This window comes from Heloderma suspectum, chromosome 2 (genome assembly GCF_057233095.1).
Source record: "Heloderma suspectum isolate Gila_16-S chromosome 2, 16-S_ref, whole genome shotgun sequence".
In the NCBI taxonomy this organism is placed as follows: domain Eukaryota; kingdom Metazoa; phylum Chordata; class Lepidosauria; order Squamata; family Helodermatidae; genus Heloderma; species Heloderma suspectum.
Window position 1 is genome coordinate 395,801,930 of NC_139459.1, and position 25,554 is coordinate 395,827,483.

General features: G+C 46.0%; 1 protein-coding gene across 1 annotated transcript; it reads right to left on the reverse strand.

Moving 5' to 3' along the window:
* On the reverse strand, window positions 1-24,773 carry LOC146356532 (vomeronasal type-2 receptor 26-like). Its single transcript, XM_084830169.1, has 6 exons — window positions 24,769-24,773; window positions 24,365-24,460; window positions 16,951-17,242; window positions 5,509-6,312; window positions 479-700; window positions 1-105 (listed from the first exon to the last, which is right to left on the reverse strand). Exons 1-6 carry the CDS (start codon window positions 24,771-24,773, stop codon window positions 1-3), a joined length of 1,524 nt encoding a protein of 507 aa, XP_084686295.1.
* Window positions 24,774-25,554: the final 781 nt, after the last annotated feature.

The window sequence follows — 25,554 nt, forward strand, 5'->3', positions numbered from 1 at the left end:
TCAAGGGTTGGCCCTGCAGGAGCACGGCATGTCCCCAGCTGCTCTCCATTGCTCTGGTTGCTGGTTCAGCTTTCCCAGAAACTTCTGCCCCATGAGGCTGGGAATCTGTAGCATTTGGAGGGGCCCGAGCTCAGTGGTGGAGCACATCGTTTGGTCATAGAAGGAGCTCCAGGAGCTCCAGTAGCAGTGGTGGGGAAAGGCCCCTTTGTCTGAGATTTTGGAGACCTCCAGCCAGTTGGGTTGGACAGTATTAGTCTAGTACTGTTCAACTTGATGGACTCAGTATATGACAAAGGCTAGCCTTCTCCAGCAAGGCAACCTCCAGATATGTTAGACTACAGCTCCTATCATCCCCAGCCAGCATGGCCAATCACTGCCTGGTTGAGAAGACTGACATGAGGCATAGACATGACCCAACAATTTACTAGAGCTCCAGAGGTCTTAAAGAGTCTAAAATGGAACACATGGATTTCCTCACCTGGTTACGCCACATGGCGGCATCCTTGTCAATGTTGAACTCTTGCTCTGTGGATGCCTGTCTCTCTAGACTCCCAATTTTCACTGTAACTACTGAGTTATTGGGCGGAGCCACCCAGTTAAAAAAAATATCAATGTTGGCTCTCAGTTCTCCACTGCTATCCAAATATAATCCATTCATGGAAGTATTGTAAAATCCAGCATTTCTCAGAAAAGTGTGAAGCTAGAATGACAGAGGAAAGCAGAAACTGTCACTGTGTAGCTTATTAGCACTGTCGGTTTTGAGGTCATATGTCTTATGAATCAGGACCAGAGCATGTGCCTACTGGCATCATAAACCCAAGGCATTTTGGAGGAAATGACCGGATCATTTGATCAGCATTCCCTAAACCGGTGCCCTCCAGTTGTGTCGGACTACAGCTTCCATAATCCCCAGCTGGCATGGGGATACACACACATGCATACATATACATACATACATACATACATTCAGCCAACCCACCTGGCAATGCTAGCTGGGGATTATGGGAGCTGTAGTCCAACACACACACACACACACATATTCTAAATTCATAGGGTGGACTGGAAAATACACTACCACAGCCTCAAGCCCTGGTGGCAACAATCTCTCTCCCAGATTGTGTAAAATCTGTTCCATCTGTGTTTCACAGATCATCAGGCACCTTTCATTCCATCGTCCACCTATTGATGGCATTGGAATTTTTTGTTTCCAAATTTGCGCAAATGCATATCTGCGCAAATGTGCAAATTCCCCCCAAATGCGCATTTTCACATTTTAGCCTATGGGGGAAATGAGCATTTTTGGCAGTTTTTTTTTTTGTTTATTTTTCTACAACAAAAATTTGGGATAGTTAGAAAACTGGTCTGCAAATCTGTGGAATCTGACCAACAGGGGAAAACTGGGTCTGCTGTGGAATCCACAGGTCAGATTAATAAAAATCCTATCTCATTTGGTTACATTGCAGATTTCTCCAACATTGCTACACCCTATGAAGGGCCATAGAGCAATGCTATTTCCTCATGTAGTGTTCCTCCAAAGGGCTTTGGAGAACGGGACTTGGCAGAACTATGGGAGAAGGTCTGGATGCCACCTATGTGTTTAGCCCCCCCAACTTTAGCCCCCTCCCCCCAAATGAGAGGGGAAGTCCCTGTTTTACTTTCCATTCTCAGACTTGAGCCCACAGTTGTCATCTGAGAACTTTTAGCTCAGCACTTGGGGAGCTGCTGTAGCTCAGTGGCCAAGCACAAGCTTTGCATGTAGAAGGTCCCAGGTTCAATCCTTCGCATCTCCAGGTTGGGCTAGGAAAGAATCCTGCCTGAAATTAGGGATGTATGAAAGTTCCACCACAGATCTCAGGAAGGCCGAATGCCAGCGCATTTGGCCCCCCGAAATCGGTGGTGGAACGGCCCACCCCCCCGCCCTCCCCCCGGGATGGGACTTACCTGGGGCGGATCTTCCTGGCAGTGGCGGCTGCGGCAGCGGCGGCGGCAGCTGTGGTGGCAGCTGCGGTTCAGCGGCGATGGCGGTGGGTCTTCCGACCGGCTGCCGCCGCCGCCATTTCCAGGTTTAAAAAAAAAAAAACACGTGATAGGCTACATAAATCTTTATGTAGCCTATCATGGCTGACTTAAAAAAAACAAAACAAAAACGCGCATATGCAAATGGCGGTACACTATTTGCGTTCCCCTAGACGCTACACTATTTGCGTTCCCCTTATTTTCGCCGTCTTACTCTACGTAAATGTTTACGTAGACTAAGATGTGCCAAAATAAGGAACGCAAATGGCGGTGCCCATGGGCGCCGCCATTTGCATACGTGCGTTTGTTTGTTTTTTAAATCAGCCGTGATAGGCTGTGTAAAGATTTATGTAGCCTATCACGGCTGACTGCAGGGACGCAAACAGCAGCGGCTATGGCCACAGCCATTTGTGTCCCTGCGGCCGGATGTCCAGCTGCTGGCGGAGCCGGCCGGTGGCTCCGCAGAATCACTGTGGAGCACAGCTGGCCGGCCAGGATTCCGGGGGGGGGGGAGGAACGGAGCGCCTCCCCCCCTCGACGAGGATTCTGGGGGGAGGGATGGAATGCCTCCCCCCACACCATCAGCATAATCCCCGAAAGGTAAGTACCTTTCGTACATCCCTACCTGAAATCCTGGAGAGTTGCTGCCACTCAGCGTCAGCAGTACTTGGTCAAATGGAGCAATGAGTTAGTATAAGACAGTTTCCTATATTCCTAGGTACCACTATTCCTATATTAGATTGATTAATTTAGTTTTGCACCCCAAGGAGAATTCTGCAAGTCAGGACTGTGCCTATCCTTAGGAAAAAGTGAGGCAATTGAGATCTGGGTACCACTGAAGAGCACCAGAATACATATTTACATTGTATGAGTGTGCTGGGGGAATTACATTTTATGCATCAAAAAGGGATTGCAAAGAGCTCCAAAAGGATCTCTCCAAACTGGGGGAATGGGCATCAAAATGGCAAATGCGGTTCAATGTAAGCAAACATTAAGTGATGTACATGGCAGTGAAAAAATCCTAATTTCAGGCTTACACTGAGGGTGTCCGAGCTCACAGTGACTCGTCAAGAAAGAGGTCTTGGGGTTGTGGTGGACAGCTCAGTGAAAATCTGCTCCCAGTGTGTGGATGCTGTGAAAAAGGCCAGTTCCATGTTGGGCATAATTAGGACAGGAACTGAAAATAAAATTGGCAGTATCATGCTCCCCTAATACAAATCTATGGTGTGACCACACTTGGATAACTGTTCCAGTTACTGCACCTACAAAAGGCTATTGTAGAGCTGGAAAAACTGCAGAGAAGCGCAGTTGGGGCTGAAACAACTCCCCAATGAGGGAAGTTTACATCTGGGACTGTTTTGCTTAGAGAAAAGGCAAGTGAGGGGAGACATGAGATGTACAAAATAATGCCTGGTGTGGAGGAAGAGGAAAGGGAGACATCTTTCTCCCTCTCTCATAATATTAGAACCCAGGATCATCTGTGAAGCCATTTTCTCAGTGATAGTACAACAATATTATACACATTTACCAGCGCACATACTGTGTGGTGAAGTTACAGGCTCACACACTTTTAACTTAAGATTCATTACACACTATTTGACAGGGGTTTTTCCCTTTTAAATTTGTAATACTGTTCTCCTGCCCAGCCACTCACCCCCAAATATTTCTGTTTTATATGATTTTAATCAACCTATAAATTGCTGCTTTCTGGTGCAAACAAAACACATGAAGGAGGTGTGTAACATAGCCAGTAAGATGCTTATGTTCATTTTCTGTCTAAGAAATGAAACAACAAATAGGGAAGAAGAATGACCAATTTTTCAAGAAATAGTTCTGTGGCATTTGGGGTTTTTTCTAGCCTCCCTGAGCTAGTCATTCTCTCATTATTGTTGTTGTTGTTGTTGTTGACTTTCATTTCTATACCGCCCAATAGCTGAGGCTCTTTGGATGGTTCACAACAATTCTCTGGCTGGTTCGCAATGGTATCAAAGCCCCCTGCACCGCATTTACTTGCCAGAGTGAGCAGGCCCCCTGACCATAATGACCACAGTGAGGGGATTTGAGAAAGCTTGGCTCTCTGCATGTCATGTCATAAGAACATATGGACTGAGCAGAAAGGGATGCGTAGCAGCTGTGTAGCCAATGTCCGTGGTGTATGGCCATCTGCCATTATTCCAGGGCCAGGCTTCCCAGGTTCACAGGATTAGGCTGTAGCCTCAGGAAGTGCCAGAAGGGGAGAGGGAATGCCAACCCCTCAATGCCAAGCCCAGATGACCCCGCTTTCATGGAAGCCTCTCCACACCAGGGGCTACCACCTCTGTGTTGCTACCACATCCCTGGGTGGAGAAGGTCATGCTGCCATCCTCTACTCTGTCCTGGAAGCCCTAATAGAGCCATGGCTACCCAGCATCATTGGAACAGACACTGCTGAAGCAGGCAAGGACTGGACAGAGGCCTTATGTAGGTCCCAGTATGGGGCTGCCTGCTGCTGAAGCAACATTTGAGACTTATTCCACATGGAACTTTCCAGCGTGCTGCCTTAAACTGAACTCTGGCTGGCCTTACTGGAAATGGAACTTTATGTTCCCTTGCTTGGCTTGCCAGAATGCAAACTCTTGCCTTGAACCCCTGCTTGGGCTGGAATCCCACCTGACTGAGACCAACCATCTGAGACAGCCCACCATCCTGACATCCAACATTATCTCCACACAAGCACTCTTAGATAACATAGAGAGCTGGGAATAGATAGCAAGGGACTGCAGAACAGCCAAGGAATCTTCACAGCAGTAGCCCAGTCAGGAGACAGGAAGAGGCGGATTGACCCCATGAGACCCCTCCCCACCCCTGCCTGAGGGGAGACTGTGCAGTGGAGCTTAGTAGAGTTAGATGTCACATTCTGTAAATGTAATGGGTGGATTACTTTTTATGCCCCAGGAATTCAATCATATTAGGAAGCAGGAGTTTGTCTTTCCTGGATTGTCTTGCTGAAATGTGAACTTTTGCCTAGAACCTTCAGCTTGTGGTGGTGGGATCCCATCTGAGACAAACCACCTAGGTCAGATCAACATACTGAGACAGAAAGCAGGGCACCATAGAAGAGCCAAGGAATGACCAAAGCAGCAGCCAAGTCAGGAGGTAGGAAGAGGTGGATTGACCCCAGAAGGCCCCCCCACTTGAAGAACCATGTATGTAGATGCTATGGAGCTTCAGGGATAGCCCACAGCAGACACAACTGAGCCACAGCCAGTGATGAGGAGAGTCCCACCTTGCCCAATAGGGGAGTGCCTCAGATGATCCATGGTGCCTGCAGACTGTGCAGAGGAGAACCTGCACAAGCATCATCAGGAACTGCAGTTGGGCAAAGAATCTGCAAAATTTCACCAGACCCCTCTACTTGAAATCTTCTCAGAGTCTTATTCCAGAAATACCTATTCAATAACTGAGCAATTCTGCAGTTTTCAGAAGAGATATCTGTGATGGAAAAGGTAGTACCTGCCATGGCTGCAGCCTTTGAAGGTCCAACTTGGATTTTCCCACCATTGCTGTCTGCTTGGAACTGGAATAGTATGAAGCATGCAAGGCATGTGCAACAAGCTGGATACTGCTGTAAACATTGTAGTTGTCTTGAGACAGACTTTTTTCAAGCACACCCAAGGGCAATTCCTCTTTCTGTTCACATCTACTGCGGCCTTTCACGGTCAATGCATTCTTTGAATATATACAATGAAATGCTCTACCCCAGTAATACTTGATGAGACGCAGAATAGAATGGTCAGGTTTTGGCCTATTGTTTGTCTGGATTGAGAAGGAAAAGAACCAATGGCTGTGCTGGAAATATAACCTCTTGTCGGACAATGCCGAGGTGATGTCCCACAAAGCTGTTGTGATCCAGACTTTCCCTTCGGTGGGTTCTGCCCACTTTTCAAGCATTAGTTTTAGAATGAAGAGTCCATCAGAGAAAGAACGTGTTTCTGCATAGTAAACAAATACTTTGACTTGTCTCCAGGTGTGAACAAAATCATCATTGGGAACTATTTTTTCATTGACAGTCAGTTCTGGGATTATTTTGGGGATGGCAACACAAACACCATGCCAGGTGAGCACCGGTGTCAGTGTCCTCATGAACCTCTCTCCGTTGTCATTGTCTGGAGCAAAGAGACCAATCCATGTCCATCTGAAATGTAGGAGCAGTTTGACGATCCCCAGGTACTGGTCTTTGTCATTTGGGACCACCCGGTAGAAAAAAGGGAACTGAGTTTTCTCCTTAAGGTCACGAGAGACAAAATTGTAACTAACCTAGTAAGAAATAAAAGAGATAATCATATTTTTTTTTTAATTTAAGGGCAAATCTCAGAACCCTATTAATCTAAAGTGATGAATACCTAGCAAAATGCCTGTCAACAGGAGGGAAGAGCAGCCAATGTATCGCAAGTGTAGAAGGTATGATCCCAGGGCCTGGTCTGAAGGTATGTGAAGCAGCCTCATTGCTGAAGCTAAGCAGGTCTGGGCCTGGTCAGTGCTTGGAGGGGAGACCACCTGGGAACCTCATGTAGCCACCCTGAGTTCCATGACGGAAGAAAGGTGGAATATAAAAGTAATAAAAATTAAAATAAATATGTAGGAAGGTTCTCCCCTCACCATCACAGCACCCCCAAGTGCAGCACAGTTGTCCCCAAAGAAGCTTCCATTCCTTAATGTGGGACAAAAGGAAAGGAGGATCTTGGGGACCTCACAGGGTGACTACGAAGGTGATGCATTCCCTTCTCAACCACATCTCAGATTGTCTTTCCTGAACATAGTGTGGCATGGAAAGTTGTGAGGGACTGAATTTTATATAGAGAGATCATATGAGTCCAACATTCCTGTAAGATCAGACCAAAGGTCTTTCTAGTCTAGCATCCTGTTTCCCACAGTGGTCAGCCAGAGGTCTCTGGGAAGCACACACACACTGGATACGAGTGCAAAAGATAATATAGGTAAGAAATAGCCATCAGGTTTAGGCCTTTTCCTCCATGAATCTGTCTAACCCCCTTGAAACCCATCTGTGCTGTTAGCTGCAAACAAGTACTTTCAATTGTCTGATCAGAATCTCCCACTATTCAGTGTAACAACAACACCAACAACAACAACACCCAAACCAGGAGACCCACTAACAGGCCAAAGGTCTTCTTGAACAGAACAAGTATTTGCTTGCTGGGAGAAGGACAACAGAGAGGGAGCAAACCTTTCCTCTCTTGGGATGGAGTTCCACAGCCTGTGAGCAGCCACTGAAAGTCCCCTCTTTTGGGCTGCCACCAACCACATCTCTGAAGGAAGTGGTCTTGAAAGAAGGGCCTCTCCCCAAATCTTATGAACTGGACATGCTCACAGGGGAGACAGCAGTTCTTCATGAAGCCTGGTCTCAAGTTGTATAGTGCTTTATAGGCCATAACCAGCACTTTCAATTCTGCCCCCAAACAACCAGCTGGTGAAGCTGTTGTAACAAGGAGGTGGCTGTAACAGGGGAGTCACACGCCCTTCGTAACTGGCCCTCATCGACAGTATGGCCACAGCATTCTGGACCAGCTGAAGTTCCTGAACAGTTTTCGAAGGCAGCCCCACATAGAGCGCTTTCCAGTAGTCCAAATAGGATGTAACCATGGCCAGTTGCAACTGTGGCCAGGTCAGACTTCTTCAGGAATGGGCACAGATGACACACTAGTCTTGTCTGTGCAAACACACTCCTGGCCACTGCTGTGACCTGGGCATCCAGGTTCAGGGCTGAGTCTAAACATATGCCCAAACTGTGTGACTGAGTCTTTAGAGGGAGGGTAACCCCATCCAGCATCCTATCCTCTGATCTGCCTTTCAGCTGACCAAAATCCCTTTTGTCTTGTCTGGATTAAGCTTCAGTTTGTTTTCCCCATCCAGTCCATTCCCCATTTTAGACATTTAGATTTAGAACTAGAACAATGTCCTTGGATTTAGAAGGAAAGGAGAGTTAGTGTTGGGTGTCATCAGCATACAGGTGATGTATACAAGCTCAGCATGCAAGCTCTGCCAGGCACCAAACCCCCAAACTCCAGACAATCTTTCTCATAGGAATGTACGAAAGTTCCACCACAGATCTCGGGGAGACCGAATGCCAGCGCATTCGGCCCCCCTCCATAAAGAGGCATTCATCACTACCCTTAGGGAGCAATCCTATCAAGATAGGCGGCCGCCTCCGAACTTGAGGCAACCGCCTAGCCAAAGCAAGGCAGGAGAGGCTCAGGGGGGATCATTCCCTCTGTGCCTCTCCTGATCTGCTATTTTCTGCTAGACAGATGTTTTCGGCTGTCTAGCCACGGGGAGGGGGGTGCCAGACAGGCTGCTGTACAACACATTGGATGTGTTGTACACACAGCTCCACTCTTCCCACCCTGGAATGCCCCCTCCCCAGAACACCCCTTTTCACTCACTCTGCACTGCTCTTCCCAGCACGGAGGATGGGGCTTCTCCGTGCTGCCTCTGAGGTAGTGTGGACGTGGGGGGAGGTCAGTTTTCCAGGAACCGACCTCGGAGCACAGGCTCCGAGGCTGGTTCCCAGAAAACAGCATATTCTATGGCCCTCTAGACAGTGTCTAATGGCCATGGGATTGCTCCTATACCCACTCAGCAAATCCCCACCAGCTGGTTTTATAAGCCAGGAAGAGCGAGGGCACAGCACACAAGTGGTAGCCCTCACCTCTCCAAGGATCCTGTCCACATCCTCGGACTGTACACATTCAAAAGTATCCATTGTATCTGGATGAGCAGGAGCCAAAGTTACATCCATCAGACCTATATCAATTACAACATCCAAGTCAGCATGGATACGGTTGATTTTATGTGCCAATTGTTGTGTGCATTGGTCACAGTGGGGTATTGATTGGCCCACCTCTTCTTATGGGCCAGAGCGTAACAGGACTCCCACCACCCCTGAAAGCTCTACTGGGTGATCTGAACAGACTCAGTGGTGGCAGCTTTCAAATAGGCTCCAGCCTGTGTTTGATTGGACGTGTTCTGCATTTTCTAGGAGTATTATGAGTGAGGGAGAAAACCATTAGTACTACTATGATAAGAGTGTCAGGGTTGGATCTGAGCCCATAGAGTCCCAAAGTAGCTTTGATTCTGAGGAGGAAATACAGTCCATGGGAGAGGAACCCTCTCTGGTTTCAGAGGCTCAGCTGGAGGGGGAGCCCCACACCACATTCCTGGGAGCGATACGGACACCGGCATGGAAAGGGAGGGACAACTTGAGCTCTTAGATGTGAGAAGCAGGTGCAGGCACAAGTGAGAGGTTGCGGGAGCTGAGCTGAGGCACTCAGCAGCTGTGTTCGGTGTCTGCAGCTGCACCCTGAGGCCCCATGGGAAAGGGGGAGAATTTTCCCTCCTACTCTTTATGTTCAGAGAGTTGCCGCACTTTTCTCCAAATGGAGACCAACTGACATCCTAACCCTTAGAAACCCCTGGTAGGCTGTTCCTTTGTATTTCCTCTGTGTCTCAGGCAATTATAATCTCTAAGCCTCATTAGGTTGAATGGAAATAAAGCTTTGGAAAGCAGCCCTTTTGTGTGACTGTTGATTCTGGCTACTGGAGGGCTCAGAAGACTACAGGGGCATACCTGACAAAGAGAAGGAGAAAACCATTCCCTTGTCCACATCCTCCACACCATGCGTGGAATCATAGAGTTGAAAGGGACCCCAGAGGTCATCTATTCCAACCCCCTGGACAACGCTTCTGCTTAAAGACTTCCAGTGAAGGAGAACTCAACACCTCTCAAAGCAATCTGTTCCACTGCTGAACAGGTCTCACTGACAGGAAGTTTCTCCTCATGTTTAGGAGTGACAAAGGGCAGGTTTTGGGTTACATAATCCTGCCCTTTGTCACTTGCTGTGTATGTGCTGGTCCCTTTGCCCAAGGCACCTTGTGGTTTGAAAGGGGTGGTGGTGTTATGGCTGAAAAAACGACTTCCCAGGCTTGATGTGTTCAGCTCAATCGTAACTCACAAATCACCATAGGTTTTGCCACTGATACCACAGGATTTGTTAGGGAGGGTGTGGAGACTCTGTTGTTCATCAACACTGGAGTTGTAATGGAAGATTTCCCAACATTTAGAGCATGGGGATACACCAGCCCCCCCCCCCATAATGGGTTTGCTCAGAAAAATACTGTAATCCCAATAGATTCCCCCTCCAAGGCATAGTTCATGCTGGGGGTGGGTGTCTGGGGGTGAGGGGCTTGTGCCTGGGGTGGGGGTTCCAGGCTGGGGACAGTGATTTGGGGAGGAAGACCTCATGCCTGGGTCTTCTGGGTGGAGGCTCAGGCTATGGAAGGGTGTCTGGGTTCAGGGCTCATGTCGGGGATAGGTATCAGGAGTGGAGGCTCCTGCCAGGGGTCTAGGGTCTGGGGGGGAGCCTTGGTTGGAGGCTCCAGGCTGGGAGGGGGGTTGTTGGAGGGATGGTTTGGGTGGGGTCATACCTAGGTCTCTGCAGTAGAGGCTTGTGGCCATTCTAACAGGTGGGGTGGAAAGGGAGGTCACTGGAGGTGGAGCCAAGGGGGTCACCAGAGATGGTCCCAAGGGCACATATTTTTCTATACACAAGTCTTTTGCTACACAGTTCAACCCACCAACCCCCTCCCCCAGACATTTCTCCAGAGTAACAACACAGACAAAGCAGTTTGTGGCAAAGCGCTCTTATTGAAAGCAATGGGGCAGGGGGAGAGGAAGAAACCCATTTCACACACAGGCAAACTAAGGTAGCAGGCAATTAAACTCAGTGACTGCAAGAGAGACAGTGAATTTGGTTTACATAATCACAGCATATTAAGTTCACAGAACGAACAGAAAGCAGGCTTTTTTTTAAGTGGCTTTAAAGACACACACCCCAATTTACCCAGAGTATGTCACAACACAGAGAAAGGAATGTGTAGATAGGCCCACTTCTCCAAGATTTACATGAAAGGGGGATGGGAGACCATTTCACACATAGGCAAACTGCGGTAGCAGGCAATTAAGAGTCAATAACTGTAAGTGAGAGAGGTTGGGTTACATAATCCCAGGTGTTTTTTTTTTTAAAGTGTAGCCCAGCAAACAATAAACAGGAGGAATTTAGCCAGGATTGCAAGGAGGTCAAATCCGTCCATCCTAAAGGAAATCAACCCTGAGTGCTCATTGGAAGGACAGATACTGAAGCTGAAGTTCAAATATTTTGGCCACCTAATGCGAAGAGAAAAGTCACTGGAAAAGACCCTGATGCTGGGAAAGACTGAAGGCAAAAGGAGAAGGGGACGGCAGAGGATGAGATGGCTAGATAGCATCACTGATGCAATGAATATGGACTTGAGCATGCTCCAGGAGAGAGCGCAGGACAGGAAGGCCTGGCGTGCTATGGTCCATGGGGTCACGAAGAGTCGGACACGACTGAACGACTGAACAGCAACAACAACAACAAATGTATTAATTTACACCGCCAAAAGAAAAGAAAGGATTTTTAAAACAACAGGTTCACAATGTGACTCATATGCATTATATAGCAAAACAAAATGGATTCCAGGCCCAAATTTACAAACAGTTCAACCCAGAAATCCCTCCCTTCCCCTGCAAATGTATCCAGAGTAACAGCACTGATGAAGGAATTTCTAGCAGAACTGGCTTCTCCAACGCTGAAAGCAAAGGGAGGTGGGTAGGTAGAGGGAGAAAAAAAACCCCAGTTTCTCACACAAATACATACGCTTACAATTCCCACTGAATTCAGTGAAAAGTACTTCAAAGTGGAGGAATACAGGATTGTTGTATATATCCCATCATTTAAAAGCACTTGGCACACACAAACAAATAATGCTAATGTATATTCTATCACATTAGCATCATCTTAAGTTGCAGCACCATAAATTGTAAAGGATTTATATTAAGGGTAGAATGCACCCACACCAAGAACTGTATACAAATGCAAACACACACACACACACACACACATGTAAGAATTTATCAGTTTGCAAATCCCTCACCCACCCACACACCAAACACATTGTTACACAATGTGGCAGCACAGACTTAAATGCATTCCCCTTTCCCTTATTTATTCAGTCACAATCCCATGGAAAAGAAGAAGAAGAAGAAGAAGAAGAAGAAGAAGAAGAAGAAGAAGAAGAAGAAGGAGAAGTAGAAGAAGAAGATTAACCACTCTTCTGCAGGGGCAGGGCACAGCCCCTGTAATTCCCTCTCCCTGCCTTGACTGACTGATCTGGACCAAGGTGCTCAGCCATGGGTCCCCAGAGGGCCCCTTTTACCCCCCCCCCACTGCATGCCACAGCTCAGTCTGAACATTCTGAAGGTTCCAGCAGACTTCCCTCAGTACAAACAAATGGGGTTTTGGGGAAGACCATACCTCCTCCAATCCTTAACTGAACTTGCTGGATTTCAACCTCACTGCTAGCTAACCCATTCTTTCCCAGCTTGGCAAATTTGGTGGCTTTCCATCCATATTTCATGAGACAGGTAGTAGGTCATGCCTTTTCACTTTTTTTTCTCCAATTTTCATACTCAATAATAATTTCTACCATCGCCTATGCACTAGAAGAACTCCCCATGGACCTAGATCTCAAAGAGCAAAGCCAACTTCCATCCATGAGGCCCTACATGAGGGGTGAATCTTTCCCCCAAACATCCCATAATAAACTTTGTTATGCACCAAACCTAGCTAATCTGCTGGAAAATTACATAGCTTTCTACATGCAAAATTTGGGGCAGATCAGAAATGGGGGAGCTTAGCTATGCCCCCAAACTGTCTTTTTGCCCCTATGGGAAATGCCCGCAAAATGGTGTTCCCAACCATAACCATGGGTGGTCCATCAGAGAACATGGGTGTTGCATCGTTCTGGTTTCCCTGCTGTATTAACCTGCAAATTATTACTGGGAACTCCCTCCACTGTATTATTTATTTATTCATTCATTCATTCATTCCATTTCTATACCGCCCAATAGCCGAAGCTGTCTGGGTGGTTCACAAAAATCACTGTCTCAACAAAGAGTCTTTTCTTGATATAAGATTCTAGTATCGAAAAGTCCTCAGATTGAGAGAAGAGTTAAGTCTCTTCCAAATTCACTTCTACACAAGAAAGCATGGAACTCATAAGTTAAAATTAACTTATCTTCCACATCATGTAGCCAAGATTTCCCCAGCCTGGTGCCCTCCAGATATTTTGGATCTTGTCTCCTATCACCCCAACCAACATGGCTGATGGTCAGGAACACTGGGAGATATTCTCCAAACCATCTGAATGTTACCAGTTGGGGAAAGCTGATGTAAGTGTCATATAAGGAATTCAGTGTGTTCTTTTAATTTAAACAGTACCATATTTTAAAGTCCTTGTATGTTCAGCATTCTCCTAAATGAGTTCATCCTGTTATATACAAACTGCAGAGATAAAGGACTTCAAAAAGGGTAAAAAGGAGGAACCTGGGAACTTCAAAACAGTCAGTCTGACATCAATCCCTGGGAAAATTCTGGAGCAGATGATAAAGCAATCAATCTGTAAGCACCTTGAAAACCATGCAGATTACTCAAAGCCAACATGGATTTGTCAAGAACAAATCCTCTAGTAACCTCCCTTGTGGACTGTGGGAATGCTGTGGACATAATGCACCCCGACTTCAGCAAAGCTTTCGACAAAGTGCCCCATGATATCCTGATGAGCAAACTAGCTCAAAGTGGGCTAGACGATCAGGTGGATCCACAGTTGGCTACAGAATTGGACTCAAAGAGTGCTTATCAATGGGACCTTCTCCAACTGGGGAGAGGTAACGAGTGGGGTACTGCAGGGCTCAGTCCTGGGCCCAGTGCTCTTCAACATTTTTATTAATGACTTGGAGGAGGAGGTGCAGGGAATGCTGATCAGATTTGAAGATGACACAAAATTGGGTGGGATAACTAATACTTTGGAAGACAGAAACAAAATTCAAAGTGATCTGGATAGACTGGAGCACTGGGCAGAAAACAACAGAATGACATTTAATAGGGATCAATGCCAAGTTCTGCACCTAGGAAAAAGAAACCAAGTGCACAGTTACAAGATGGGGGATACTTGGCTCAACAACACTACAAGCGAGAAGGATCTTGGAACTGTTGTCCTTCACAAGCTGAATATGAGCCAACCATGTGATGTGGCTGCAAAAAAGGCCAATGCTCTTTTGGGCTGCATGAATAGAAGAATAGCTTCCAAATCCCAGGAAGTACTAGTTTCCCTCTACTCAGCACTGGTTAGGCCTCATCTTGAGTACTGTGTCCAGTTCTGGGCACCGCACTTTAAGAAGGATGCAGACAAGCTGGAGAGGGTTCAGAGGAAGGCAGCAAAGATGATCAGGGCACTAGAAACAAAGCCCTATGAGGAGAGACTGAAAGAAAGGAGAAGAGAAGACTGACGGGAGATAGGATAGCGCTCTTCAAGTACTTGAAAGGTTGTCACAGAGAGGAAGGCCAGGATCTCTTCTCGATCATCCCAGAGTGCAGGACACAGAATAATGGGCTCCAGTTACAAGAAGCCAGATTCTGGCTGAACATCAGGAAAAACCACCTGACTGTCAGAGCAATAGGACAATGGAACCAATTACCTCAGGAGGTGGTGGGCTGTCCCACTCTGGAGGCACTCCAGATGAGGCTGGACAGCTATCTGTCAGGGATGCTCTGACCTGGATTCCTGCATTGAGCCTTATAGGCCCCTTCCAACCCTACTATTCTATGATTCTATGACTTTGGGGGAGAAATATGTAACATTTATTGTTTTTATTACTTTTCTAATCTGTCTAATAACCAGTGTTCTGAAATGAGATATGATAATTTAGCAATAACAGTTTACATATTCATGGAAGGCATGGCAAATACAGCCAGCAGACATCCTATATGCCCTGGTTGCCAGTTACTATTTGCGTTCAAAAACTGTTACCTGTGTTACAATAAAGACAGTGATGCCATAAAATACTGAATATGACATTCTTAAGATTGCTGGTCTGTGTTTGTCCATCTGTTCCCCGAATGTACCTGCTTTGTAATAAATGTACCTGCTTTTTTTTTTTTTTGGTCAGATTCCTCACTCCAAATAAAGTTCTGATGGAGTTTATATGATGCCTCTTGCGTAAAGCCTGATTATAATATTTCTCTGCTTTAGTGCTGTCAAATTCCCAGGAGGTTCTTCCAGTCTGTGTAGGCTTTGAAATGTCATGAAACTGACCACAGAGCATTTGCAGGCACACAAGGAAAATGCAGAAGTGTGGTTATTAGTACACATTATGCATGCATATTGCGACATTATGCATCCTTGGTCCCCACTGCTGGAAACCCCCCACCAGATACACGTGACTCTAAACATACACCTGGGAGGCTTTTCATGCCACTGCTTATTTCTCTTCTAGCATGCATGGCCAGGGAGTCCCGCACACTTCTGTTCCAAACCACCTTCTTTCCCAGAGACATTTGTTTGTGTCGCACACCCAGAGAGACAAAGCTTTTCCATCAACAACCCCCACCAGTAAAATTACTGTGGAATCCAAGGCCAGCTTCCATGCATGACTGAGTTCTGCCTGCCAGCAACTTTACTTCCTTCCAGTGCCTTGTGAGGGTTTGCATCTATCATATTTCAGAAAAGAGGAAATGTTTGTCTCTGAGTCAGACAAATACAAGAACATAAGAATAGCCCTGCTGGTTCAGACCAACGGTCCATCCAGTCCTGCATTCTGTTCACACAGTGGCCAACCAGCTGTTGACCGGGAACCCACAAGCAGGGAATGAGCGCAACAGCACCCTCCCACCCATGTTCCCCAGCAACTGGTGTACACAGGCCCACAGCCTCTGGTCATGGAGGTAGCACGTAGCCATCAGGACTAGTAGCCACTGATAGTGATCTCCTCCAGGAATTTGTCCAACCCCCTTTTAAAGCCATCCAAACTGGTGGTCATCACTACATCCTGTGGTAGTGAGTTCCATAGTTTAACTTTGCACTGTGTGAAGAAGTCCTTCCTTTTATCTGTCCTGAATCTCCCACCAATCAGCTTCATGGGATGACTCTGGGTTCTAATATTTTGAGAGAGGGAGAAAAATCTCTCCCTATCCATATATAATTTTGTACACCTCTATTGTGTCTCCCCTTACCCTCCCTTTTTCCAAGCTAAACAATCCCAGATGTTGTAACCTTCCCCCATAGGGGAGATGCTCCACCCCCTTGATCATTTTATTTGCCCCTTTCTGCACTTTTCCAGCTCTACAATATATTTTTTTTATGTATGGTGATACATAGATGTATTATGCTTTAGTTCTCCCCCCTCCTTTTCCTCCAAATCTCTCAATTTCTGCTCCCTATGGTATTCAGGTCCCCAACAACTTTCTTTGCCATTTCACTAGAACCACCTCCCCTTCATCCTCACAAAATGACCATTTCCGTAGTCTGTGTCTTTTTCACCCATTAATATACTGCCCATGTCCTACCGGAGTGAGTGTACTAACCAAGCCATTTTTCTCTGCTGCAGTCTTTGTGCAAGTGTGTTTGAGAACAATCTTTGTAAAAAATAAATAAATCTCATTTAGTTTTGAATCTAATGAGCGTGTGCGAGCTAATTCCCCTAAATTAAGTGTGTTTCACTTCCCCAAATGCAGAAGAAGCCATTCCCTTTATGTATCTCTCAAAGTGCATAAATCCACAGTGAAGGCCCATTTTGGTCCTACATTCTGTGTACTTGCGAAACATACTCATCAAGTTGCATCTGTGAGTGAGGACATGTGGCGGCACATAAACCTAAGGCTTATTTTTAATAAATAAATAAATACATGGAATGATGCTCAAAGGTCATATGAAGCTAGAAACAGAACTGAACCCCCCCCAATACAACAGAAGGGCTTCTAAAGCAAAGTGCAATTAGATTGCCCCCTCCCCCTTTCCTACCTGTGGGATTTTGTAGATGCCCAACATGGATGAAATATGGGTAGAGATTTCAGAGTCAGCCCCTTCTACAACAGCCAACAGGTCATTCTGCCTCCCACAACTGTAGTTTGGAATATTCTTCTGCCCAGGAGACAGCAGATCTAGCATGGCATCGTAAGTGATCCTTGCACTGTAATAGTTCTCATAGAAGTTGTAGCCCAAGGTGATGTTGGGTAATAACTCAGGATTCCGGTTGATCTCATCAGTGGCAAGCACAAAGGCTAGGTTGTGGAAGTAAACTTTGTCTAATTTTCTGCAGCAAAATATGTGTGTCACATTGTCACCCTCTGTTACTTTGTCAGCCTCAAAGTACCTTTTTTGTACCTTAGGGTATATCCAGGCAACATAAAGTTCACGAGTTCATTCTCTTAGGGGGCAATCCTATAGGGAAAGGCAGCCACCTTCGAACTCAGAGGTGACCACCTAGCCAATGAAGGGCAGGCGGAGCATGGAGGGGAACTTCCCCTGCATTTACAGCTAGTGTCAGGGTAGAAACTGAGCCGATACAACCCCAGAGCAGTTCTGATTCTGAGGAGGATCAGCAATCCATGGGAGAGGAGCCAGCTCATCCCTCACAGGCACAGCAGCTGGCAGAGGTTCCTCTTGCTGGCATTCCTGAGATAGATAGTGACCTTGGCAGTGAGAGAGTGTGGGAACGGGGCTTGCTAGACGCTTGACGCAGAAGGGAGCGACGAGCAATGGAGGGGGCGGAAAGGAGGTGTAGCACCCGTTTGGCACGCAAGCAACGACCGCCTCCTGTGGACCCAAGGGAAAGAGGGAGGATCTCTCCCTAGCCCATAAGTTCAGGGTCTTCAAGTGACTCTCCTTCAAACGGGGATCAACTGCCTACACGAAGCATAGGCTACTCTGCTGTTCCTTGCTTAGTCGCTGGTGATTAGCATCTGAAAGAGTCATTAAGTTGTAAAAGGATTAAAGCCTTGAAAAGAACCCTTTTGTCTATGTCTTGAGTTGGCTATTGGAGTCTACTGGAAGAGGCCTCTAGGGCGCCTACTGACAACTAGATGGCTGATTTCGTCTGTCTAGCCGCTGGACTTCGGAGCAGAGGGGAGGCCAGATGACCCATAGAAAGTGTCATACCAGCACTTCTGCACTCCCTGCCCCACCCTTCTCCTGGGAACCCCCCCCTTTTACCCCGCTTCACACTGCTCTTCCAAGTGCAGGGCCCAGGGACGATCCATGCCACCCACAAGGTGGTGGAGGAGGGGATGGGGAGGCGGGCATAGGACTGTGCTCTTACAACCCTTGTGAAGACAAATATAACAGTCAGTTCTTATTTATTTATTTATTTATTTATTTATTTATTGCATTTATATCCCGCCTTTTTTTCTCTTGCAAGGAACCCAAGGCGGCTTACGTTATCCTCCTCTCCATTTTATCCTCACAACAACAACCCTGTGAGGTAGGTTGGGCTGAGAGTGTGTGACTGACCCAAAGTTACCCAGTGAGCTTCCATGGCCAAGTGGGGACCAGAACCCAGATCTCCCAGCTCCCAGTCCAACACTCTTGCCACTATACCACACTGGCTGTCAGTTCTTTACTAATCAGTTCTTTACTGATTCTGTATCTCTGTACTTTACTAATATGTATTTTATTAATATGTGTGTATCTAAAATGTCCCCTTCATAGATCACTGCCTTGTTGTGGCAAAGGAGCTTGCATAACTCAGTGAAGCCATAAGCTATGCCATGCAGGGCCACCCAAAACGGACAGGTCATGGCCGAGAGTTCTGACAAAATGTGGTCCACTGGAGAAGGAAATGGCAACCCACTCCAGTATTCTTGCCAAGAAAACCCCATGGAACGTATCACAAGGCTAAAAGAGATGATGCTGGAAGATGAGCCCCTCAGGTCAGAAGGTGTCCAATATACTACTGGGGAAGAGCAGAGGGAATTTCCAAGTAGCGCCAGAAAGAGTGAAGCGGCTGGGCCAAAGCTGAAAGGACACTCAGCTGTGGATGTGTCTGGTGGTGAAAAGAAAATCCGATGCTGTAAAGAACAATATCGTTCAGGAACCTGGAATGTCAGATCAGTGAATCCAGGTAAGCTGGAGGTGGTCAAACATGAGATGGCAAGATTGAACATCGACATCTTGGGAATCAGCAAACTAAAATAGACAAGCATGGGTGAATTTAATTCAGGTGACCATGATATCTACTACTGTGGGCAAGAATCCCTTAGAAGAAATGGAGTAGCACTCATAGCCAACAAAAGGGTGGGAAAAGCAGTACTGGGGTACAATCTTAAAAATGATAGAATGATCTCAGTATGAATCCAAGACAAACCATTCAACATCACAGTAATTCAAGTCTATGCCCCAACCACTGATGCCGAAGAAGCTAAGGTTGATCGGTTCTATGAAGACCTACAACACCTTCTAGAACTAACACCAAAAAAAGATGTCCTTTTCATCCTAGAGGATTGGAATGCTAAAGTAGGAAGTCAAGAAATCACCGGGATAATAGGCAAGCATGGCCTTAGTGTAAAAAACAAAGCAGGACAAAGGCTAATAGAGTTTTACCAAGACAACACGCTGACCATAGCAAACACTCTTTTCCAACAGCACAAGAGGTGACTCTACACATGGACATCACCAGATGGTCAATATCGAAATCAGATTGATTATGTCCTTTGCAGTCAAAGTTGGAGAAGCTCTATACAGTCAGTCAAAACCAGACCTGGAGCTGACTGTGGCTCAGATCATGAGCTTCTTATCGCAACATTTCGGCTTAAATTGAAGAACGTAGGGGAAACCACTAAGCCATTCAGGTATGACCTCAATCATATCCCTGATGAATATACAGTGGAGGTGAGGAATAGATTTAAGGGATTAGACCTGATAGACAGTGCCTGAGGAACTATGGATGGAGGTCCATAACATTGTTCAGGAGGCAGCAACGAAATCCATCCCAAAGAAAAAGAAATGCAAGGAAGCAAGGTGGCTGTCTGATGAGGCTTTACAAGTAGCTGAGGAAAGAAGGGAAGTGAAAAGCAAGGGAGAAAGGGGAAGATATATCCAACTGAATGCAGATTTCCAGAGAACAGCAAGGAGAGACAAGAAGGCCTTCTTAAATGAACAATGCAAAGAAATTGAGGAAAACAATAGAAGGGGAAAGACTAGAGGTCTTTTCAAGAAAATTGGCAATATCAAGGGAACATTTTGTGCAAAGACAGGCATGATAAAGGACAAAGAAGGCAGGGACCTAACAGAAGCAGATGAGATTAAGAAGAGGTGGAAAGAATACACAGAAGAACTATACAGGAAAGATCTGAATGTCCCTGATAGCCATGATAGTGTGCTCACTGAACTTGAGCCGGACATGCTAGAGAGTGAAGTCAAGTGGGCATTGTTGTTGTTCAGTCGTTCAGTCGTGTCCGACTCTTCGTGACCCCATGGACCATAGCACGCCAGGCCTTCCTGTCCTGCGCTCTCTCCCGGAGCGTGCTCAAGTTCATATTCATTGCATCCGTGATGCTATCTAGCCATCTCATCCTCTGCCGTCCCCTTCTCCTTTTGCCTTCAGTCTTTCCCAGCATCAGGGTCTTTTCCAGGGAGTTTTCTCTTCGCATTAGGTGGCCAAAATATTGGAGCTTCAGCTTCATTATCTGTCCTTCCAATGAGCACTCAGGGTTGATTTCCTTTAGGATGGACTGATTTGACCTCCTTGCAGTCCAGGGGACTCGTAAGAGTCTTCTCCAGCACCACAGTTCGAAAGCATCAATTCTTCGGCGCTCAGCCTTCCTTATATTCCAGCTCTCACAGCCATACATTACTACTGGGAAAACCATAGCTTTGATTAGACGGACCTTTGTCGGCAAGGTGATGTCTCTGCTTCTTACTATGCTGTCTAGGTTGGCCATAGCTTTCCTCCCCAGGAGCAAGCGTCTTTTAATTTCATGGCTACAGTCACCGTCTGCGGTGATCTTGGAGCCCAAGAAAGTAAAATCTGCCACTGCTTCCATTTCTTCCCCTTCTATATGCCAGGAAGTGATGGGGCCAGATGCCATGATCTTCGTTATTTTAATGTTGAGTTTCAAACCAGCTTTTGCACTCTCCTCTTTCACCCTCAACAAGAGGCTCTTGAGATCCTCTTCGCTTTCTGCCATTGGGGTGGTATCGTCTGCATATCGGAAGTTGTTGATAATTCTCCCAGCATTCTTAATTCCGACCTCTGATTCATCCAACCCGGCATTTCTCATGATGTACTCTGCATATAAGTTAAATAAGCAGGGTGACAATATGCAGCCTTGTCGTACTCCTTTCCCAATTTTGAACCAATCGGTTGTTCCATGTCTGGTTCTTACTGTTGCTTCTTGACCCTTGTACAGGTTTCTCAGGAGACAGGTAAGGTGGTCTGGTACTCCCATCACTTTAAGAATTTGCCACAGTTTGTTGTGATCCACACAGTCAAAGGCTTTAGCGTAGTCAATGAAGCAGAAATAGACGTTTTTCTGGAATTCTCTTGCTTTCTCCATGATGCAGCGAATGTTGGCGATTTGATCTCTAGTTCCTCTGCCTCTTCGAAACCCAGCTTGTACTTCCGGTAGTTCTCGGTTCGCATACTGCTGAAGCCTAGCTTGTAGGATTTTGAGCATCACCTTGCTGGCATGTGAAATGAGTGCAATTGTGCGGTAGTTTGAACACTCTTTGGCGTTGCCCTTCTTTGGAATTGGAATGTAAACTGACCTTTTCCAGTCTTGTGGCCACTGTTGCGTGTTCCAGATTTGTTGGCATATTGAATGCAGCACTTTAACAGCATCATCTTTTAGGATTTTAAATAGCTCGGCTGGAATACTGTCATCTCCGCTAGCTTTGTTGTTACTAATGCTTCCTAAGGCCCACTTGACTTCACTCTCGAGGATGTCCGGCTCAAGTTCAGTGACCGCACTATCATGGCTATCAGGGACATTCAGATCTTTCCTGTATAGTTCTTCGGTGTATTCTTGCCACCTGTTCTTAATCTCATCTGCTTCTGTTAGGTCCCTGCCTTCTTTGTCCTTTATCATGCCCGTCTTTGCACAAAACGTTCCCTTGAGATCTCCAATTTTCTTGAAGAGATCTCTAGTCTTTCCCATTCTGTTGTTTTCCTCGATTTCTTTGCATTGTTCATTTAAGAAGGCCTTCTTGTCTCTCCTTGCTATTCTCTGGAACTCTGCATTCAGTTGGGTATATCTTCCCCTTTCTCCCTTGCTTTTTGCTTCCCTTCTTTCGTGAGCTACTTGTAAAGCCTCATCAGACAGCCACTTTGCTTTCTTGCATTTCTTTTTCTTTGGGATGGATTTCGTTGCTGCCTCCTGAACAATGTTACGGACCTCCGTCCATAGTTCCTCAGGCACTCTGTCTATCAGGTCTAATCCCTGAAATCTATTCCTCACCTCCACTGTATATTCATCAGGGATATGATTTAGGTCATACCTGAACGTTTTAGTGGTTTTCCCGACGTTCTTCAATTTAAGCCGAAATTTTGCAAGAAGCAGCTCATGATCTGAGCCACAGTCAGCTCCAGGTCTTGTTTTGACTGACTGTATAGAGCTTCTCCATCTTTGGCTGCAAAGGACATAATCAATCTGATTTCGATATTGACCATCTGGTGACGTCCATGTGTAGAGTCGCCTCTTGTGCTGTTGGAAAAGAGTGTTTGCTATGATCAGCATGTTCTCTTGGCAAAACTCTATTAGCTTTTGTCCTGCTTCATTTTGTACACCAAGGCCATGCCTGCCTGTTATCCCGGTGATTTCTTGACTTCCTACTTTAGCATTCCAATCCCCTATGATGAAGAGGACATCTTTTTTTGGTGTTAGTTCTAGAAGGTGTTGTAGGTCTTTATAGAACCGATCAACCTCAGCTTCTTCGGCCTCAGTGGTTGGGGCATAGACTTGAATTACTGTGATGTGGAATGGTTTGCCTTGGATTCGTACTGAGATCATTCTATCATTTTTAAGATTGTACCCCAGTACTGCTTTTCCCACCCTTTTGTTGACTATGAGTGCTACTCCATTTCTTCTAAGGGATTCTTGCCCACAATAGTAGATATGATGGTCACCTGAATTAAATTCACCCATGCCTGTCCATTTTAGTTCGCTGATTCCCAAGATGTCGATGTTCAATCTTGCCATCTCATGTTTGACCACCTCCAGCTTACCTTGATTCATTGATCTGACATTCCAGGTTCCTAAACAATATTGTTCTTTACAGCATCGGATTTTCTTTTCACCACCAGACACATCCACAGCTGAGTGTCCTTTCGGGTTTGGCCCAGCCGCTTCACTCTTTCTGGCGCTACTTGGAAATTCCCTCTGCTCTTCCCCAGTAGCATATTGGACACCTTCCGACCTGAGGGGCTCATCTTCCGGCGTCATATCTTTTAGCCTTGTGATACGTTCCATAGGGTTTTCTTGGCAAGAATACTGGAGTGGGTTGCCATTTCCTTCTCCAGTGGACCACATTTTGTCAGAACTCTCTGCCATGACCTGTCCGTCTTGGGTGGCCCTGCACGGCATAGCTTATGGCTTCACTGAGTTACACAAGCCCCTTCGCCACAACAAGGCAGTGATCCAGGAAGGGGACTGCAAAGATACAAAGCTGCAAAACTGTGCTAAAGTGTGATTAAATACGTAAAAACGCCCCTCTGTGCCTCTGTAACTGTGCAGCTGTGAAGGGATGGGAGAAGCAAAGGGGCATCACAGAGTGACGCAGGCACTACGCACACCTACAACACACCCACTGCAAAATGCGAAGTTGGTTCGGGGAAGGAACAGATGGCCCGCAACCGAGGGGAAACCCGCAGCAACCCCCCAAAATTGCAGTAAAACGATGCCTTGGAACTCCTCATTTTCCGGGTGAAAACCACGGGTGGCTGCGAAATTGCGACTACGTCATCTATCATGAGGGACCTCGACTCGCACCCGCCCTGGAGTAAAAGCCCGGTGTAGATGGGGCCCTGGTCTGTCCAGCTGCTTGGGGTAGTTTCTGAGCCTTATTGCTAAGGACACCTCCCTTCAGTCCAGCCCTAGGAAAAAATTAAAAAGAAAGGTGCCTTGGAAACTCTTTTCCAAAGCTCAGAAACACAGCACTTAACAAAACCCCTTCTGTAACTTGATGTCATAGTTCAATGTTTAAAATGAATATAACCGGTCACAGTGGGAGAAAACAGCATGATGTGGACACTAGATGGTGCCTGAGTGTTCATTCATACTGGTCCAGAATCATTGCCCTAACACAAAATAGGGACAATATGGGGGACTGTGATTCATCAGGGATGGATGCAAGGAAAAAACCCCATTGTGCCCTTGAAATAAACCTAGGATATCAGATCTGGGTGGAGTCGCATTAAATTAATCACTGCATAATTACTTACATCAGAATGTAGATAGAAGGAGAATAGGAGAAGGAGATTGGTTGGTCTATAGCATGAAGCACAGGCAAGACTCCACTGATGAGGTAATCTCCTGGCCTGTAAAAATTCAATGGATCATATGAAGGCCCCATTAAATTCAAAGAACATTTTGTATGCAGCATGCCACAGGCTGCACAGGTCAGCAGCAAAAATAGAAGTAGCAGCAGTATTATTTTGGGCATTCCTGCTGCAGTCACCTCCCTTGTGGCTGCCCTCTTAGAGAAGCCAAGACTTCTGATCCAAGATGGATGATATTAAACCTCCGGCTAGCAGCATCCCGGCCTGCTCTAAAATGAAGCCCAAGCTCTAAGTGGTGCACAAAGTATTTATGCATCATTCCTTTCATGCTTGGTGCAAGAAATTACCTCATGTTGCCCCAGTTCCTGATGTTTACGTTCTTGGTCTCAAAAGTAATTTTCTGGGAAATCCCTGGAGCTTTGGCAAGATCTGTGTGCAGGTGTGCTGTTGGAGAAAAACATGTTTATGAGAACTTTCCAGTGAGCAAAAGCCAGACTGATCTTTAGTTAAGACCCCCCCCCCCAGAAAAAGTTGCTACACTGGAAAAAGTTTTGACCCCCCCCCAAAAAAAAATTGCCATGTTGAAAAAAAGTTTTAAAACACATACTTAAAAAAAATAAAATTGCATAAATACATCATAAATATACATAGATACGGAAATATGAGCACAGTTTATGTTTGTTTTCAGATAGATGAAGACCACTTGAGGGAGGGATCACTGTGCATGGTGTGTCCACTCATTCCATTTGGGATAGTAGTCTTTTAAAAAGTTGATGCTTTCTTAAAATCCACAGAGCCAAGTGGGAACTATGGCTGCAGATTAGAGAAGACATGGCTGTGTCCCCTTTCTTAAGGCCCATCAGTAAAAAATATGTTCCACCATGTAAAATGGTAATTGGTGTGAGTGTCATTTTAACCTTCATAAAACTGAAATGGTTCCACCAATCTTTCTTAAATTTTCAGGAACCAGAAAGACCATTTGGTTTTACATACCTTGAAAATGTCAGGAACATTGGTAAAATATTGATTGTTGAGAGTGTAAATACGTGGGAACATGTATGCCACCCTGAACTCCTTGGACAAGGAAGGTGACACAGTGTGATTGTATTTTTCCTATTTTTCTTCAAGTTGTC